We start from the raw sequence: 20,854 nt of genomic DNA on the forward strand, positions 1-20,854 counted from the left end.
GTATAATAATGTTTGCTTTATATATCTAGGTGTTCTAGTGTTGCATACATATATATTTATAATTATTATATCCTCTTGCTAATTTGATCACTTTATCATCATATAATGATCTTTTTTGTCTCTTTTTACAGTTTTTTATTTAAATTCTATTTTAACTAATATAAATATGGCTATTTCTGTTCACTTTTGGTTTTTGTTTGCATGGAATATCTTTTTCTAGCCCTTCACTTTCAGTATATGTTTGTGTTTAAGTTAGGTGAGTCTCTTGTAGCAGCATATTGGGTCTTATTTTTTAACCATTCAGCCATTGTATATCTTTTAATTGGAGAGTTTAATCTGTATTCAAGGTTATTATTTATTTGTGAGAACTTATTTCTGCCATTTTATTAATTGTTTTCTGGTTGTTTAGTAGATCCTTAGTTCCTTTCTTTTTCTCTTGTTATTTACCTCTGTGTATTAGTGGTTTCTGTAATGCTAAGATTTATTTTCTTTCTCTTTCTCATTTGTGTATCTGCTGTAATTTGTGTGTGTGTGTGTGTGTGTGTGTGTGTGTGTGTGTGTGTGTGTGGTTACCACTTTGGGGCTAATAAAGAGTCTTGTAGTTATGGTAAACTATTTTAAGCTGATAGTAACTTAACTCTGGTCACACGAAAATACTCTGGACTCACCACCCCCCCATTTATATTTTTCTTGCCTTAATTTACATTTGTATCTATTGTGGGCCGAGCCCGTGGCGCACTCGGTAGAGTGCTGCGCTGGGAGCGCGGCGACGCTCCCGCCACGGGTTCGGATCCTATATAGGAATGGCCGGTGCACTCACTGGCTGAGTGCCGGTCACGAAAAAACAACAACTACATTTGTATCTATTGTATGTTTCTTAGCCACTAATTGTAGCTGTTGTTGTTTTTTGATCATTTTGACCTTAAACCTTCATACCAGAAGATTGAAAATTTTACATAGCACTATTACCTCATGAGGTATTCTGAATTTGAATTATGAACTTACCTTTACTGGTAAATTTTGTACTTTTTTGTGTTTTTGTGATAGTAGTTATTGTTTTTTCCTTCCCACTTGTAGCATTCCCTTAAGCATTTCTTGTAAGACCTGTCTATCAGTGATGAATTCCCTCAGCTTTTGCTTGTCTGGGAAGGTCTTTATTTCTCCCTCATTTCTGAAGACTAGCTTTGCTGGAGAAAGTATTCTTGGCTGACAGGTTTTTTTTTTTTTTTTCTTTCAGCACTTTGAATATATCACTTTCTTCTCTCCTGGCCAGAAGTCTCTGTTGAAAAGATCTGCTGATAGTCTAATGGAGATTCCCTTATATGTGATGATACTTTTCTCCTGCAGCTTTTATAATTCTTTCTTTGTGTTTGACTTTTGACAGTTTGATTATGATGTGCCTTGGAGAGGATGTTTTTAGGTTGAGTCTAATTGGGGACCTTCAAGCTTCCTGAATCTGAATGTTCATATCACTCCCAGTATTTGGGAAGTTTTCAGCTATTATTTCAAAGCCTGGCAGCTCTGTGGAGGTGTGCCAAGGGAGACAGAGACACTTTTTGATAAGATGCTGAGCCAGGAGGAGGCATGCATGGGTGCAGCACCCACCTGGCAGCCCTGTGAAGGGCCTGACATATCAGCTGTTGAGCCTGGAGCATGCCTGCATGGGTGCAGCAGGGCTGGTTAGCTCTGTGGAGACCTGCCAGTGGGAGGAGGAGCTGTTGACTGACCCACTGTCCAGTAGGGAGCAGGCCTACATGAGTAAAACAGGGCAGGGCAGCTCTGTGGAGGCCTGCTATTGGAGGTAGAGCTACTGCCCAATCAGCTGTTGAGCAGACAGCAGGCATGCACCAGTGCAGCAGGGTCCAGCAGCTCTGTGGAGATCCACTGGGTCAGCTGTTGAGCCCAGAGAAAGCCTGCAGGGGTGCAGCAGGTCTCAGCAGCTCCATGAGGCCTGCTGGGGTAAGGCAGAGCTGTTACTTGAGGTACCAGGTGTGCACAGGCGTAGTTGTGTCCAGCAGCTCTCTCTCTCTCTTTTTTCCCCTTCTCTCCCCTCCCTCCTCCTCTTCTCTCCCCTTCTTTTTCTCTTCTCTCTCCACCACCCTCTTCTCCTCTCTCCCCTTCCTATTGCTGTCTCCTCCCACTCTTCTCCTCTCTCCCTTCTCCTTTCTCCACCCTTATATCTCCCCTCTCCCTCTTCTTGTTCTTCCTCCTCCTCCCGTCTTCCTCTCCTCTTCCTCTCATAGTTCTTCAAGTGTTTTATATTTATCCCTCACACTGGGAACTTTGTAACATGGTCTTTGTCATTCATAGAAATGGAATACTAACAGATCCAAGTGTTTAGTCTTATTTTCTTCTCCAAATTTAATAAACTCTTTAATGTAAGCTTAGATTTCAACATTCTCTTATCTTTTACTTGCTGTATCCTTAACTGCAGCACAATGACCTTATTGTCATGTGGCATCTGAGCTTATATACCTCCATGTAATTCAGCAGGAATGGATCAGTTGAATAGGTTGAGAAGTCAAGATTAAAAATCATCACAAACCCCAATTAGAGTTGAGTGAAAAAGTAAAGTTATCAATACCCAAGAGAACTAAAAACGTATCTACACATAAATTCATGTATATATGAATGTTCATTCATTCAGTGTACATGTTCATGTACATGAATGTTCATTCAGTATTATTCACAACAACCAAAGAGTAAAACCAACCCAAATAACCATCAACTGACAAATGGATAAATAAAATGTAATATGTCTATACAATTGAATATTATTTAGCATGAAAAGGAATCAAGTACTGATGCATGCTACAACATAGATGAATCTTGAAAACATTATGCTAAGTGAGAGAAGCCAGTCACAAGATACCACATACTGTATGATTACAGTTTTATTAAATGTTCAGAATAGGCAAATCCATAGAGATAGAGAGTAGATTAGTGGTTGCCTTGGGCTGGAGTGGATAGTGGTGGGAGGGGAGAGGGGAGAGACTGCTAGTGGGTTTGGATGTTTCTTTTTGGAGTCATGTAAATGTTCCATAACTAGATAGTGGTAGTGGCTGTACAACCCTGGGAATATAAACAGTTTTAAATGGGTGAAATGTATGGTATGCGAATTACATCAATAAAGCTATTTTTTTAAAAAGAGTGAAAGTATTAGCACCAGGGCAGTGCAAAAATATTAGTGTCAACATTGTTTGGTATATCCAAAAGAAGGATCACAGTTGAGATTTGATGATATATAGAGTAGCCTGCCATTTTAGAATGACAGTATATACTTGTGGATATTTAGATTTAGGAAGTAAATTGAGATTCTCCAAAAATTACTTTGAGAGATTCCCAGTAGTAGAAAAAGATAATTCTACAGTTGGTAATCATGGGCTATTCTCAAAGAGCCAATTAAGAATTATGAAATCACATGCTGGTTGGCAAAATACATTTTTTGTTTTCTTTTTTTAATATCTTCTGTATTTTATACCATGTTTGATAGAAAATATTTTTCATTTAGAGTTTTTAAAAATATTCTCAGAATAAGTCATATGTCATGTTGGCTAAATCTGAAAACTTAATAATAGTTACATTCCAGTGAAAATAAGTCACAAATTTACAGATGTGCTATGAAGACCTTGGCATGGTGCAGGGCAGTCATTTTCAATCTTGTAGACATGTTTCCTTCCAAGACGTATTTTGTTTTTTCATCTTCAAATCTTTAAATGGGTTTTGAAATGTTGGCAAAGAAATTTAAAAGAGAATTTCTTTGCATTGTAGGGGAGAAAAAACTTTTTCTCTACCCTCTTCTGCAGCTGGAGCTTGTGAATTAAGCTGAGAAAAGACAGAGTGACAGCAGAAAAGCATACAAATTTTATTCGATGTTAATATTTTTATGTGGCACAGGGGGCTTCACAGGGAAAAATTGAAACCCATAAAGAAGCATGTTAGATTTGAACACTTACATACTCTTAAGAAGGGGTGATAAGTTATGGAAAAGTGACTAGTAAAAGAAAGGGGTTTGGGCTTCTAGGGGAAGTAAATTGTAGGAAACTGACTAGGAAATATATGAGGGGAAATAAGGGTTATTTTAGTAAGGTTTGTTTGTGTAGATTCATCATGCCAACATCACTTCCCATCTCTGGTAAAGAATGTTTTCTTCCTGATACCAGGAGGGCACCTTTCTCACAGGAAATTTATGCCCTGCTTTTAGGCAGGAAGGGAAAATGCAGAGAGCCCTTTCTGTATCTGCTGTTCCTCAATTGCCTTCAGCTCAAAATAGTTAATATGCCAAAGTGGCATATTTTGAGGTGGCATGTTCTGATCTCCTTTACTGCCAACTTAATTTAGAAGGATTTTAGAAGAATATAGGAAAAAGCAAGATTCCTTTTTGTAAATTTTGATACTAATTTTTAAAATTCAGGTGAAATTTTCATAAGATAGAATTAACTATTTTAAAGTAAACAATTCCAGTGACATTCACAATGTTGTGCAACTACCACCTCTGTCTTGTTCCAAAATGTTGTCATCTCCCCCAGAGGAAACTCCATACCCATTAAGCAGTTGCTTCCTATTTTCCCTTCCTTTTAACCTCTGGTAACTACTAGTCTTTGTTCTGTCTCTATGGATTTACCAATTCTGGATATTTCATAGAAATGAGATCATACAATATGTGACCTTTTGTGTCTGGCTTCTTTCACTTAGCATAATGTTCTCAAGTTTCATTCATGTTGTAGCATGTATAAGTACTTCATTCTTTTTTATGGCTGAATAATATTCATATACATATACATACACACACACACACACACACACACACACACACACACACACACACACATAGTTTTTCCATATTTTGTTTATTCATTTATCCATTGATGGACATTTTAGGTTGTTTCTACTTGACAATTGATGAATAATGCTGCTGTGAACATTGGCATACAAATACCAATTTGAGTCCTTGTTTTCCATTCTTTTGGGTATATACTCCATTCTTTTGGGTATATACCTAGGAGTGGAATTGCTGGGTCATACACTAATTCTATTTTTAGCTTTTTGAGGAACTGGCAAACAGTTTTTTGCAGGGCTGAACCATTTTACATTCCCACTAGCAATGTACAAGTGTTCTAATTTTTCCACATCCTCGGCAACACTTGTTATTTTCCCTTTTTAAGAAAATTATAACCATCCTAGAGGGTGAGAAGTGGTATTTCATTGTGGTTTTGATTTGTGTTTTCCTGATGATTAATGATGTTGAGCATCTTCGTATGTGCTTGTTGGCCATTTGTATATCTTCTGTGGAGAATTAACTGCTCAAGTCCTTTGCCCAATTTTTATTGGGTTTTTGCCTTTTTGTTGTTGAGTTTTAAGAGTTCTTTATGTATTTTATGTATTCTGGATATTAGACCTTTATCAGATAGTTGATTTGCAAAATTTTTCTCTCATTCTGCAGGTTTTTTCACTTTCTTAATAGTGTCTTTTCATGAATAAGTTTTTAATTTTGATGAAGTCTGATTCATCTTTTTTTTTTTTTTTAGTTGCTTGTGCTTTTGGTATCAGTTCTAATTACTTTTTGTGCTAGACTGGTAGAACCATTGTAGGTCTTTTTCTCTTTTTAAAAAAGAAAAAAAAATTTTTTTCTGCTTTAGAAAATTAGCCATTTGAGAGACAGTATTGAGTAGAAATTCATGTTGATTTTTTTTGTTGTTTGATTTTTTACGTATGGTTCATGGATCCAGAGTGTTTTTGAGAAATTAAATTTGTGTAAGAGAAGGTGTTGAAGAATACTTGTTCTTGTTAGAAATGTTTTGGGGATAGAATGAGCACAGTTCTTCATATTTGCTTCTTTTTTTTTTTCTTCTGTGAATGTTTTCTAGTGTTTGTTATTACAGGATTACTTCATCTGAATTCAAGTTGGATATGTTCGTTCACTTCCATTCCTATGAAGTGGCATGATAGAAAAGAGCAAAGATGAATGGCTCCGTAGAAGGCAGAATAAGTGGACAAATGGACAAATTAAAACAATATGACTAATAAGAAAATAAAGTATTCAATCCTATGGTGGGGGAGTGGGCATGTGTAGCTCAGGCTTTTGCCTGAGAAGCACTCTAACTACTTTATGCCCTGTGGGGAGCATGAAGGGAATTAATATCCTTTACATATGTTCTTTTTTCCTATTTATTTATTTATTTAATCTGTACATTTTTATGGGGTACAGTCTTTTGTTTCAATACATGCATCTATTGTATAATGACTTAACAGAATAGTTAGCATATTTATCAAGTAAACATTTATCATTTCTTTGTGGTTATAACATTTAAGATCCTCTTCTCTGGCTATTGTGAAATATGCAATATTATTAGCTATAGTCATCCTAGAGCACCAGATCTTATTTTTCCTATCTAACTGTAACTTTGTATCTTTTTATCAACTGCCCCTCCCTGCCCCCCTGTTCCCAGCCTGTGGTAACCACTATTCTACTCTCTATTAGTTTTTTTCTTTTTCTTTTTTCTTCATTGGTCCATGATAATTGTATATATTTAAGGAGTACAATGTGATATTTGGATACATTAATACAGTTTGCAATGATTATAGGGTATTTAGCATATCCATCACCTCAAACATTTGTTACCTCTGTGTTGGAAACATTACTGTCTCAGTTACTTGAAGTTATACAGTAATTTGTTGTTGACTGTAGTCTTCCTATATTGCTTGAGAACACTAGATCTTATTCTTCCTCCTTCTCTTCAGTTTTGTATCCATTGACCACCCTCTCCTTCTCCCCTCTCTACTCTCCCCTCTTCCCTTCCATTACCCGATTCTAGTAACCACTATATTCTACTCTCTACTTCTGTGAGATCAACTTTTTTAGCTTCCACGTGTGAATGAGGACATGAGGTATTTCTCTTTCTGCATCTGGTTTATTTCACTTAACATAATTTTCTTCAAGCTCATTCATGTTGTTGCGAATGGCAGTATTTTCCTTTACATATGTTTTAACGCATCACTTTCTTTACCTTAGGTCATGAAAAGTCTTATGATATAATTCCAATTGATTAATTTCTAATACAACTATCAGAGAAATTTTTAGCATTTTTTTTTTTTTCTGAGTGTGGGTTAGATCTGACTCTGGTATTTATAAATCATTTAACCTCTCTGTTTTAGATTCCACATCTCCAGAATGAGGGGGATGGATTAGTTAGACCTCAAGGTCTCTTCTTATTTTAAAATTTCATGACCTTAAAAATGTCTGAATTTTACTGAAAAAGTATGAAATTTTGCTTAGTTTTTCTGACCCTAAACATTATAAAAGGAAAGTTGTTTAAATTATACCTGTTTACCTTCAGATTTCTGCTCTGACATGTGAATTACACCTGTAAATTCAGGTAAATTCCCAAGACCTTTCTAGTTAAGGCAATCTTTAGGTGTCGTTATAGCTATTTATTTTCTCACTTATCCACTTCGATTTTCTGTTGAGGAAATGAGTGTATTTTTCATTTCTATTGAGGAAATTAGCCTTGGCAAACGTTATTGGTTTCCCTTTTCTGGCAGTATTATGAAATGCTCACTTTATGTTAGTGATCCATCTTGAAACACATAACATGATACATATTCCTGTTTTCCTTTGTAGGCTCTTTGGTAGTTAACTACCCTTTTGATGATGATGAACAAGGACTTGCCACATATAGTAAATCACCAGATGACGCTGTGTTTCAACAAATAGCACTTTCTTATTCCAAGGTAAGCTTATGTTTGAACATAAGATACTATAAAATTAATTCTTTCATTTAAAAAAATGCTTTAAAATAAAGTCCTTCAAGACATAGGTCAAGTGCTTTCTTAATTAAACCTTCTGTGACTCTTTTTAGTCAGCCTTGGGGTGTTTTCTCCTCTGTTTCCTACCATATTTTTTTAAATGGTATGTTTTTCTCCATTAGCTTTTTATTTATGTTTTTTAGCACAGTCTCTAGAACATATGCACACTAGTTTATTTCATTTGACAAATACTTAAGTTATAAGCCCTGTAAAACAGGCTCAGGTGTGGGGCTGACAAACTACAGCTCTGGGGCCCAATCTAGCCTACCTCCTGTTTTCGTAAATAGAGTTTTATTGACACACAGCCATAGTCATACTATTATTGCTTTCTCTTTCAACATTTGAAAATAAGTCAGTGCAATTCATGTATTAACAAACGAAAGAAGAAAAACCCTGCAGTTATTTCAGTAGATGAAAAAAGAAGAGTTGAGTAATTGCGACAGAGACTTTCACATTTGTAAAGCCTAAAATTTTTACTATCTGTCCCTGTACAGAAAAAAAATTGCCAACCCCTGGTCTAAAATATTTAAGATTCTGTAATAATATATAACGAGAGAAATCAGGCAGAAATTTCTGTATTTTCTCAACTTCCTATAATGAATGTGGATTACTTTTACAATCAGAAGTGTTAAAATTTGTGTGTGTGTGTGTGTGTGTGTGTGTGTGTAAATTTCATTTAAAAATTGTTCTTAGAAAACATGTTAAAAGTTGGAGCTTGGGAACTAGGCTTGTTGGTTTCACTTTTTGGTCTTCTGTGGACCCAGCTTGTGACTTTAATTGGTTATAGATAATGAAGATTATTACTGCAACTCTGTGCTCTCTAATCACAGCTTTCTATCATTCCACTGTCTCATTCTCTACAAATAGACCTTGTGAGATTGTTTAGAGTTCCTGATAGAGAAGTACAGCTGTTTAGTTCACCTTAAAGAACTGTTGCCTTCTGTTTGGGCATATATTTTGGAGGGACATACATGGAGTAATAAGAGAAGAATGAATACTGTCCCAGCCATTAAAATCAAAATTAAATGATCAGATTTTGCATATATTCCATCACATTCTGTGTTCATTCTAATGATTCCACTTTTCACCCCCATTGTGACTTCTAGTTCCTTAGCTTCTCTTTATTTTCTTAGAGCATTAACCTTTTGATTTGATTCACATTTCTACCCAGCCTGGACACATGGACATACCTTTTCAGTGATACTCTGAAGGATCTTGTACACTCTCTTGACATCTGCCTCACCAGTGTCCAGTCCACAGTAATTACCACCATCTCTTGTCCCCATCCCAATATTACAAGTATAGCCTAGAATAGTCATACAGTTATGGGAATTTCCTAAACTCCATATGTATGCTCTCTAGCCTCATCTGAGCCCTCAATCCTACTTGGCAATATTTCATGTTTTGCTGCTTGGCTCCCTGGTTTATTTCCCACTGTAGTGATTCTATGCCTTTATCCTCTACTTAAGCCTCCTCACCCCAGCTCTACCCCTCTTATTCTCAGTAGATCACTTTGCATTGAACTAAAGTGGAACTTTGAGTAATCTGATGTCAGTTAATTCAGATTGTGTCTTCTCAATTATTATTTATTTGAGTCTCACCCCTATTCTCCTCCATTTCTTGATCGCACTACATCCTTCCTCCTCTGGCATCTGTGTCTTCATGTCTTCTGTTGTAAATGGAAAAGGTGATAATTAAAATCCTCAGTCTTTACTCACAGCCTCCTTTTTCTTGGCCAGTAAGCAGCTTACCTAAAAATAAGATTTTCCATTAACCTTAACAAACACCTATAAAGGTACCATTCCAAGTTTCTTTATCTTTATGCTTCCGAACTTCTCAAAAGAAAATAGTTATGGGAGACTTCCAAGTAGCCAGAAATAGTGATGGCTATGTAATAATCAACCTCTCTCAATTTTTCCTCAAACCATACAAAACTACTTTACAACTACCAAAATTCTACATAAAACCACACCCTTAGCATTACAAAAGATCCTGAAACTATAAAATAACTGTGAGTAAAAAGAAAAAAAAAATCAAGAAATCCCAGCATGATCTATCATGTACTCACACCCAACTCTCTGCCCAACTGCAAGGCTTTGTGGTGAGGAAAAGCATACCAAGAAACCTGTGGAGAAGACAAAAGGGGGGAGGGGGATAGTAAAGGGCATGCCTAAAGGGAATTTGGAATGACCACCAAACATTATATATATCCTAAATCCGAAAATACTAAATTAGTAACTTGGCAGATGAGAGCACTGGAAAACAGGAAAGAGATTTCAAAATGCATGAAACTTAAAGGATCTGGTGCAACTTAAAGGGATAAGCACAATTTAAAATCACAAGAGAGTTTAAAGGGAAATCTTCCAAACTCATAGCTTCTGGGAGAGGGAGAAAAAGGCTAAAAAAATTTTTTTAAAAAAGAGTGTCTTATGGCAATTAGATGATGAAGGGGAAATGTAGGGTTCTACAAGAAAGAAAAGAACTATAAAATCAGAGGACTTACAACTCTACTCTTACCACCAAGACAAATAAAACAAACTAAACAACCACATTAAAGTACCTGGAATTGGCTAGACTGAAGAAAAGGGCACCATTAAATTGAGAATCATGTAAAATAGTTCAGTGTTATAGAAGTGAACAAGAGGAAAATGAAGTCCATGGAATTTGCAGAAAATCAGGAAATGAAATTTCACACATGTAAACCAAGGAAACCCTACCACTACCAAAAAACAATCAAGGCACAGAAGAAAACTGTAAGTTGGCACTCCAAACATATTAAATATACCCAAACATGCATTGAAAATATGAAAAACCGCCTTAACTCGGACAGTCAAAAAATAAAAACAAATGGAAAAAGAAAAACAGGGAGAAATGAAAAAAAGTTGATAGGACTTAGGAAAGAAATGGGAGAAAAATAAAATTATCTCTGAAATGAAGAATAAATTACAAGAGTTAGAAAACTAACACTTCCCAATTTCAAACTTATTACAAAGATACAGCAATTAAGACACTGTGGTACTGGGATAGGATGGACATATAGATGAATGAAAAAGAATTGAGAGTCCAGAAGTAAACCCTCACATTGATGGTCAATTGATTTTTTTGACAAAGACACTAAGGCATTTCAATGGGCAAAGAATAGTCTTTTCAACAGATGGTGGCAGGACAGCTGAATATCCACATGCAAAAGAATGAATCTAGACCTCTTCTGCACACCATACCCTAAAATTAGCTCAAAATGGAATAAACCTAAATGTAGGAGCTAAAACTAAAACTCTTAGGAAAAAACATAGGAATAAATCTTTGTGACTTTGGTTTCCTAGATATGACATCAAAAGTACAAGTGACAAAAAAAGATTGATACATTGTACATCATCCAAATTAAAAACTTTTTTACTACAAGGGATACTGTATTAGTTTACTAGGTCTCTGTAACAAAGGTCCATAAACTAGGTGGTTTAAGACAACAGAAACTTATGTCACATTTCATAGGTACTAGGGGTTAGGACTTCAATATATCTTTTTTGAAGGACACAACTCAACCCATAACAGATAAAATCAAGAAAGTAAAAAGACAACACACAGAATAGGAAAAAATTTTTGTAAATCATATATTTAATAAGAGTCTTATATCTACAATATATAAAGAACTCTTCTACTAAATAATAAAAAGACAAATAACGCTATTGAAAAATGGGTAAAGGATCTGAATAGACATTTCTCCTAACAAGATATAAGATGGCCAACAAGCACATGAAAAGATGATCAACATCATTAATCACCAGGAAAAAGCAAATCAAAACAATTAGGTACCATTTCTCACCCAGTAAAATGGCTATAATTAAAACAGAAAATAGTAACTGTTGGCAAAGATTTGAAGAAATTGGAACCCTCATATGTTGCTGGTGGGATGTATAATGGTATAACTACTTTGGAAAACAGTCTGACAGTTCCTCAAAATGTTAAATATAGAATTACCATATGACCCAGCAATTCCACTCCTAGGTATGTGCCCAAGAGAAATGAAAACATATACCACTTAAAAACTTTTACACGAATGTTCGTAGTAGCATTTATTCATATTAGCCAAAAACAGAAGGAACTCAAATGTCCATCAGCTGATGAATGGATAAACAAACTGATAAATGGTAAGCAAAATTATACAATGGTATATTATTCAGCCATAAAAAAGGATGAAGTACTGATACAACTTGAAAACATGCCAAGTGAAAGTCACAAGAGACCACACATATTGTATGATTCCATTGATATGAAATGTCTAGAACAGGCAAATCCATACATTGGTGGTTGCCCAGGGCTTGGGGTAGAGGTTGGGGAGAGATGGAGAATGCTAATGGGTGCAGGGTTTCTTTTTGGGGTAATGAAAATATCCTAAAATTTACAGTGGTGATGGTTGCACAGCTCATTGAATACCAAAAACTATTGAATTGTACACTATTAATGGGTAATGTGTGGTGAATGAATTATATTCTCAATAAAGTGGATTCTGAGAATGTAAAGAAGACTGAGGGCGGGCCATCCATTCTTAGTTCATATATATGCCAAAAAAAAAGGTCTGAAAGTTACATACCAAAATGTTAAGTGATTGATGATATCTAGGTGTATGGGTTTTTTTCTTTTCTTTCTTTCTTTTTTTTTTTTGCTTGCCTGCTTTTTCTAATCTTTCTACAATAACTCTTATTATATTTTAAGTATAATATAATGAAATTCAGTGAATTTAGTTAAGTGAAAGTGAAATACAGCTTTCTACTGTACAGTGAGACAGAGATCAAGGAATAGAGAATTTCAAGGAATCATTAGTGTGAAAACTGATATTTGAATAGAATAGTTTATTTTAGGGCTGGCCCCGTGGCTCACTTGGGAGAGTGCGGGTTCGGATCCTATATAGGGATGGCCGGTGCCCTCACTGGCTGAGCGCGGTGCGGACGACACCAAGCCAAGGGTTGCGAACCCCTTACCGGTCACAAAAAAAAAAAAAAAAAAAGAATAGTTTATTTTAGTTAATAGTATTATACCAGAGTTAATTTCTTTGTTTTGATCATTGTAGTGTGGTTATGTAAGCTCACATTAGGGAAAGCTGGATCAAGGGTACACACAGCTCTCTATACTATTTTTGCAACTTTTCTGCAAGTCTAAAATTAGCTCAGAATAGGTTAGAAGAAGAAAGAAAAGTGAATAGTCTCTACTTGTCTCCTCTTCCTTACTATTCTCTTAATGCCTCAGTTTCTTGTAATCTGTCTTCTGCCTACATTGTTTTACCATGAAGTGCCCCCTCCAGTGTTACCAGAAGTCTGTTTTTTTTACTTACTCAACCTCTGAAGTTTATTTTCTTCCCTTGATCTCTATCATATTGTCTAATAGAGAGCTCTGCTTTCTTTTTCTTTTATTGACTTCTCTTTTACTCTTTTTTTCCTCCTCCATAGTCCGCCCATAGCTATTTTCACTGCCTTGGAAATTACATCTAATTGCTTTACCTGTCACCAGTATGGAAATGCCTCTTTAAAAATCATTTCATATAATGAAAGTTATTTTTAAAAGATTAGAAAATACAGACAAGACAAAAAAAAAAAAAGGAAGAAGAAACCTAGAGATCACCAGTTATTTAATATCTTGGCATATAACTTTTAGACACTTTTTTTTGTTTGTTTACTTATGGACCGAGACTAGACACCCATACCCGCCTCCTTTAAGTTGTCAGACTGTTTGCTTTAAAAAATTTAACTAGGTTTTAAAAAAATTATCAAAGTAGACTTATTGTTAGGATTAAAGGACATTGTAAAATGCACATAGTAAAATCAAACTATCACAGTCATGTGCTCATTATCTCTCTCACTTGAATTATTTTGTTAGCATCTGATGGGTCTCTCTGGCTTTGATAGATTTTCCACATTATTATCAGAATAAATCTTGCAGAGCTATGAGTATTTCACATATCACCCTTCCTTGAGAGGTCTTCACTGGTTCGTTATTACTCTGAGAATGCAGTCAAAATGTTAATAGTTATTGCCTAGAACTGTGATGTCCAGAGTGGGATTTACACTAGGTGGTCCACTAAGACGCAAGAAGAATATATTAGAAATTCTGTTTATATTTTTAAATTTATCTTTTAGTTTTTTTAATACATGTTTATAATATCTTAGTCCAATAAACAGTGGCACATATATATATAATTAGGTGGATAGACAGATATTGATGGAAATGAAGATATAGAGGCATAGAAGATTGTGTGCAAGTCTCTAGTAGAAAATAAGAAAGCAAAAGAACATGTATACAATTGTTACAGTAATTTAAAATAATAGTTTTGGCTCTTGGTCCTTTGGCCAGGCAGTACCGAGCCATCCTGGCATTACCCTCCTCTCCTCCCTCTGACCTGCCCTTCCCCACGGAACTGCCACCCCCACTTTCACCCCATCCCCTTTCTCTTCCTGCCGAGTTGCGAGTTGCAGCAGAAGCAGCAGCAGCAGCAGAAGGAGGAGCCAGAGCCGGGAGGTGTTGGTGGCCGGGGAGCCCATAGCATAGTCAAGAGGCTGCAAGAAGAAAGTCTACTTCTATGATGGCAATATTGGAAATTATTATTATGGACAGGATCATCCTATGAAACCTCATAGAATCCACATGATCCATAACTTGCTGTTAAATTATGGTTTATACAGAAAAATAGAAATATATAGGCCCCATAAATCCACAGCTGAAGAAATGACAAAATACCGCAATAATGAGTATATCAAATTTCTACAGTCAATAAGACCAGATAACATGTCTGAGTATAGTAAGCAGATGCAGAGATTTAATGTTGGAGAAGGTTGTCCAGTGTTTGATGGACTCTTTGAGTTTGGTCAGCTCTCAACTGGTGGCTCAGTTGCTGGGGCTGTGAAGTTATACGTACAACAAACTGATATGGCTGTTAACTGGGCTGGAGGATTACTTCATGCCAAGAAATCAGAAGCATCAGGATTCTGTTATGTTAATGACATTGTACTTGCCATCCTTGAATTACTAAATTACCATCAAAGAGTCTTATATATTGATATAGATATCCATCACGGTGATGGTGTTGAAGAAGCTTTTTGTATAACAGATCATATAATGACTGTATCATTCCATGAATATGGGGAGTACTTTCCTGGCACAGGAGACTTAAGGGATATTGGTGCTGGAAAAGGCAAATATTAAGCTGTCAATTTTCCAATGAGAGATGATGTAGATGATGAGTCATATGGGCAGATATTCAAACCAATTATCTCAAAAGTGATGGAGGTGTATCAACCTAGCGCTGTGGTATTACAGTGTGGTGCAGACTCATCTGGTGATAGGCTTGGCTGCTTCAATCTAACAGTCAAAGGTGACGCTAAATGTGTAGAAGTTGTAAAAACTCTTACCTTATCATTATTGATGCTTGTAATGTTGCTCACTGCTGGACGTATGAGACTGCAGTTGCCCTTGATTTTTAGATTCCCGGTGCGTTGCCATATGATGATTATTTTGAGTATTTTGGACCAGACTTCAAACTGCATATTAGTCCTTCAAACATGACAAACCAGAACACTCCAGAATATATGGAAAAGATAAAACCATTTGTTTGAAATTTTGCGCATGTTACCTCTTGCACCTGGTGTCCAAATGCGAGTTATTCCAGAAGAGGCTGTTCATGAAGACAGTGGGGATGAAGGTGGAGAAAATCCAGATGAGAGAATTTCTATTCAAGCATTGGACAAGCAGATAGCTTGGGATGAAGAGTTCTCAGGTTCTGAGGATGAAGGAGAAGGAAGTCGTAGTAGAAAGGAACAAAGAAAGCTAGAATCGAAGAAGACAAGAAGGAAACAGAGGACAAAAAAGCAGATGTTAAGGAAGTAGATAAATCCAAGAACAATAGTGGTGAAAAAAACAGATACCAAAGGAGCCAAAACAGAACAGCTCAGCAATCCTTGAATATGAGAGTCTCACCAATTTCAGGGAACCTTTTAAAAAGGGAGAAAATACTAAAGAAGTAATTGGCCTTTCTGAGCCGATTTTTTCCATCTTTTGTAATCATCTGTATTAAAAAATTTTACTTGGAAAATAAATAATTATTTTTATTTCATTAGGAGTGGTGGGATCATAACCCTACACTGGGTATATTAAGTTTCTGGAAGGGGATTGTTTATTTTAAAGTTAAATGGTTAATTCTCAGTAGTGGTAAAATGGGAAATTATTATTTTTATCTTCATACTTGTTTGTACTTTTCAATCTTTCTATTTCCAAAAGAGAGAAATTAAGATTTGACGATCTTTCAGAGTTTAATTTCTTCCAGGAAACTTCCCCTGCCACTCTAGTCAGAAGTAATTTTTCTCTCCTCTGGCTTCCAATAAGCATTTATTCGTGCCTGAATGCCTGTTTTTCTTACCCTTCTCTGAACAAGCAATTGCACATATACTGCATGCTTAGTCCCTGGGCTAGATGCTGAGGACACAAAGACACTATTTCAAGGAGTAGTGTATTGTTATAAGGGAAGAAAAGGGTGCATGCAACCAGTTGTAATAGGATAAGAAGATTATTGTTCAGAGTGCAGTCAAGGCACAGGATCCATCTAATTCCCCGTGGAAGTCAGGGAAAGCTGCTTACTCTACATTGTATGTGTATCGTCTCTTCTGGACTTTAAGCTCTCCTTGAAAGCATTTAACAAAAGTATGAATATGAGCAGACCTTTGTTTGTTTGTTTATTTGTTTGTTTGTTAGAAAGGGGTTGGGATGGGTTTTATATTACTTATAATTGCAGGTAATAAATGAAGTCTTCAATATTTTCTTACAGAGCACAAATGCACATAGCCAGAAATCAAAATGGCATAAAAAGCTCTGCATTGAAAAATCTCACTGCTTCCCATGGCTCCGTCCACCCTATTCCCACCTTCACCCCCTCACACACCCTATTGGTAGCCACTTTTATCATTTTCCTATATTCTTCCAGTGTTTTTTAATGCAGATAAAAACAAATACAAATTATAATTTTTTTCCCCCTAGGAAAATTCGCAGATGTATCAAGGTAGACCTTGCAAGAATATGTATCCTAATGAATATTTTCCTCATGGAATAACAAATGGAGCTAGTTGGTATAATGTCCCAGGTAAAGATGATTTTATTTCTAGGCCTTACAACTTGATAGCTTTTTTTACTCCCCTGGATGGTGCTGCTTGTTACTTTTAATTTTGAGGAAGAATCATTCTTTTTAAATGTTGTTTAGTTTAAAACATTCAACTAATCTTTTCAACTATTTTTACACTTGGTGCACTTTGGTTTTGAGTAAGGATAATGCACTAAACATTGATGAAAGTGTTATATTTTACTAGTGTCTATTGCAAAGAACCTTACATGTGTTAATAGGTAAGAGTGCAAGGTACACTTGAGTTCTTCTTGAACATGAAAGTACAGGTGTTTTGCCTGTACCACAAGCATCAAAGAACCCTCACGTGAACACATATTGTTTTTCAGTCAATGCTGATACAGATGAATTTGGCTCTTTACTGTGAATGCTGCTTACTTTTTGGGATCTGAGCTATTTAGAACTTCTTCAGAGTGACTGATTTAATCTTTTATCCTTTTAGGGGGTATGCAGGACTGGAACTATTTACAAACAAATTGCTTTGAAGTGACTATTGAACTAGGCTGTGTGAAATATCCACTTGAGAAAGATCTGCCAAAATTTTGGGAACAGAATCGAAGATCTCTAATTCAGTTTATGAAACAGGTGATTACTGAGGAATAAAGTATGAAATTTCTCCCAAGAGCACGAAGACTTTTGTGTCTACATGTGGTTTTCATGTAGTGATTTGAGAATACACATTTTCAAATTCCAACTTGTTTTAGTATATTTAACCAGTCTGTTTATTTCAATTGTTTTAGTATATTTATCTAGAAAATTCATGAATGGAAATGACTTTATTTGTATACACAGGGAAGAGTTGAAGAAAATGATTAAACAAGGTAGTGATGTTTTGCTCTTAATGGTTAGTGATCGCTTTTTACCCTGTCCTTATAAAAGGCCAACATAAATTGGACACACAGCTAAGCATTTGTTAAGTGATTTATTCTTTTTCTTATTGTCAGTGATTTATTATAAAATGATTTATTTCCTTTTGTTTGGATATGCATGGTGGCCAATAGGTAGACTATAAGAACTATGCCAAAGGTTGATTAGGATAATCTGACTAATACTTTGTGCCAGTATATCTCTGCTTTTTTCTTTTCCTGAGTGGTGAGGCATAAAGGCTGTTTGTTGACTAATTTTTTTTTTTTTGGTGGCTGGCCCTTACCAGTATCTGAACCCTCAACCTTGGTGTTACAACACTGTGCTCTAACCAGTTGAGCTAATCAGCCAGCCTAGTTGACTAATATTTAAAAAGATTTTATTCTGAAAAATTTTAGACATACAGAAAAGCTACAAGACTAGCTGATAAACTCTCCTATACCTAAAGTTAACATTTTTAACATTCTGCTGTATTTGCTTTATTTATTTATATGTAAAGTATACACACACGTTTTTGGCTGAACTATTTCAATATAAATTACAGGCGTTGTGGTATTTTACCCCGAAATATTTCAGCATCTGTCTTCTAAAAATAAGGATTTGTTTTTGCATATCATCCACAAATGCCATTATCTCAACTAAGAAAATAAACAGTAATTCCCTCATATTGCCTAATACCTACTCTATATTCAGATTTCCAAACTTGTCCCCAAAATGTAATTTTATAGCTGTGTTTTAGAACCAGGATGTAGACAAGATTCATGCATTGTATTTGGTTATTTTATCTCCTTAGTATCTTTAATCTAGAATAGTCCTTCCATTTTTAAAAAGTGACATTTCCTTTTTGATGAGCCCAGGCCTGTTTTCTTTAGAATGTCCTAGATTCCGAAATCATCAGAATTGTGCTGAACAGTGTTATTTATATTCTTCAAGATAAAAACAAACCTAGCCTATGAAAAGTTAGCCTTCAGGAACAGAAATATTTTGTTTAGTGAGTACTTACATTTAGCTTTACTCTGAACTCCTAAATTCCTGTTTGTTCCATTTGTTTACATTATTAACAATTTTTATTTTGGATATAAGTTCTCAAGATAATTAGATGATGGTCTTTACTATTGAAATCTGGGTGTCTATACTTTATCTAGGTTCATCAGGGTGTCAAAGGATTTGTCTTAGATGCCACGGATGGCAGGGGTATATTAAATGCCACCATTAGTGTTGCTGAAATTAATCATCCAGTGACTACTTACAAAACTGGAGATTACTGGCGTCTCTTGGTTCCAGGAACTTATAAAATCACAGCATCTGCTCGAGGGTGAGTGACTGAGTGCTTTGAAATTGAGTGTTGGGGGTTAAGACAAATATGGTTCCATTCTGGAGGATTATTACCAGAAAGTCCTAGAAAGTCTGCTAAGCAACCTCAAGTTTAATGTTGGAAAGTTTAGAGCTGTTTACACCTTTGACTCTCCTCGAGTGGCAGAGTGATTACTTGAACTGTCAAATGTAAGAAATCTGTGAAATCATGCACTTTAAACAGTGGCTTCCTTTACCCTCCTCTTCTCTGATCACCTGTCCCCTGTCTAGATGTAAATGACATAGTGATTTTCTTCTCTATTGGTAATACTGGGAAGTGCCTGTTAGTTGGAAAAAAAAAAAAACTGTTCTGCATACTTGTAGTTATATTATCCAATAAATGCCACTATGCATTTGTACCCTTTTAAAAGTCTTTTAAAGCTTTTTCACAGACATTCATTTTTTACTGTTGTACATGTGCTTTCTTGCTTCAGTGAAATATTCTCTTTATTGCTAGTTCTCTAAGTAAGGTCATTTTCATCTTTTTTACAGGGTTTTTTTCCACAAAGATTTATTAAAAAAGAGAAAATGAAACACCTAATTCTCTTCTCCCTCTTTTACAAACAGCTTAGAATTGGAACCACCTAACTGTCTAATCTGAAACTTATCATTTTTACCCTCTTGTAGTTTTCTTTGTAGTGTTCTAATAAGTTTATTTGATAAGTATAGATGTCACCTCATTATATTTCCTCCCTCCACCCCGACTGGCTAACTTATTTCTGAAGAGTTAGTTTGAATATTCATTGAAGTAAGGGTAAATACATGAACACATTTATGGTTACTACCTTTTTTTAAAAAATGTTTTTCAAGTATCTAGTGATCCATAACTGGATAGGCTAGAACATGAGTAATGAAGGCTTTTCTGTCTTTCTCTCATTTTAGCAGAGTATTGGATAAACTAAAGCATCAGGGTATCTGAGAAATAGGCAACAATGATGTGTTTGGTACAGAATATACCAATTCAGTACCTCTCAAACTTTTCCATGCATATACCTAAATGGAAGACAAGTGAACTCATATTCCAGGAGACATGGGGATATGCACTGCAAGCACAAACTTTCTTTTAAAATCATACATTTATTTTAAAAACTCATTCAGATTTTACAGTATACCCATGTCTGTTCTTTGTTAGTGTTTTAAAAAATCATACATTACCAAAAGTTAAAAATTTGACTCTTTAGGAAGATGCACCACATTTATCCCAAGGATTCACGTATTCTCTGCACACCTCTATCCTCTCAGGGCTTGGGTGGTCCAGCTGAATAAATGTGGTTCTGATCTGTCTCCTTTGTTATAGGTATAATCCAGTTACTAAGAATGTGACCGTAAAAAGTGAAGGCGCTGTTCAGGTCAACTTCACACTTATTCGATCCTCAACAGATTCAAACAATGAATCAAAGAAAGGAAAAGGGGATAGCACCAGTACTGATGAAGCCAGTGATCCAACTACTAAAGAGTTTGAAACTTTAATTAAGGACCTTTCAGCTGAGAATGGTTTAGAAAGCCTCATGTTACGGTCCTCCTCAAATCTGGCTCTTTATCGATACCATTCATACAAGGACTTATCAGAGTTTCTGAGAGGACTTGTAATGAACTATCCACATATTACAAATCTTACCAAGTAAGTGCCACCTTCTTACTGCCTTTCTTTTTCTTTCTTTTATTGGTACGAGG

General features: G+C 35.6%; 1 protein-coding gene and 1 pseudogene across 1 annotated transcript in view; both read left to right on the plus strand.

Moving 5' to 3' along the window:
* The window catches only part of CPD (carboxypeptidase D), an 82,727-nt gene that overhangs the window by 45,829 nt on the left and 16,044 nt on the right, over positions 1–20,854 (plus strand). Inside the window, exons 8-12 of the mRNA XM_063110462.1 lie at positions 7,622–7,731; positions 16,825–16,927; positions 17,406–17,548; positions 18,973–19,142; positions 20,478–20,801. Coding sequence (XP_062966532.1) covers positions 7,622–7,731; positions 16,825–16,927; positions 17,406–17,548; positions 18,973–19,142; positions 20,478–20,801 — 850 coding nt within the window. The remainder of the gene's footprint in view (positions 1–7,621; positions 7,732–16,824; positions 16,928–17,405; positions 17,549–18,972; positions 19,143–20,477; positions 20,802–20,854) is intronic.
* On the plus strand, positions 11,864–15,756 carry LOC134389511 (histone deacetylase 2-like; annotated as a pseudogene).

Source organism: Cynocephalus volans, chromosome 10, assembly GCF_027409185.1.
Source record: "Cynocephalus volans isolate mCynVol1 chromosome 10, mCynVol1.pri, whole genome shotgun sequence".
NCBI lineage: Eukaryota > Metazoa > Chordata > Mammalia > Dermoptera > Cynocephalidae > Cynocephalus > Cynocephalus volans.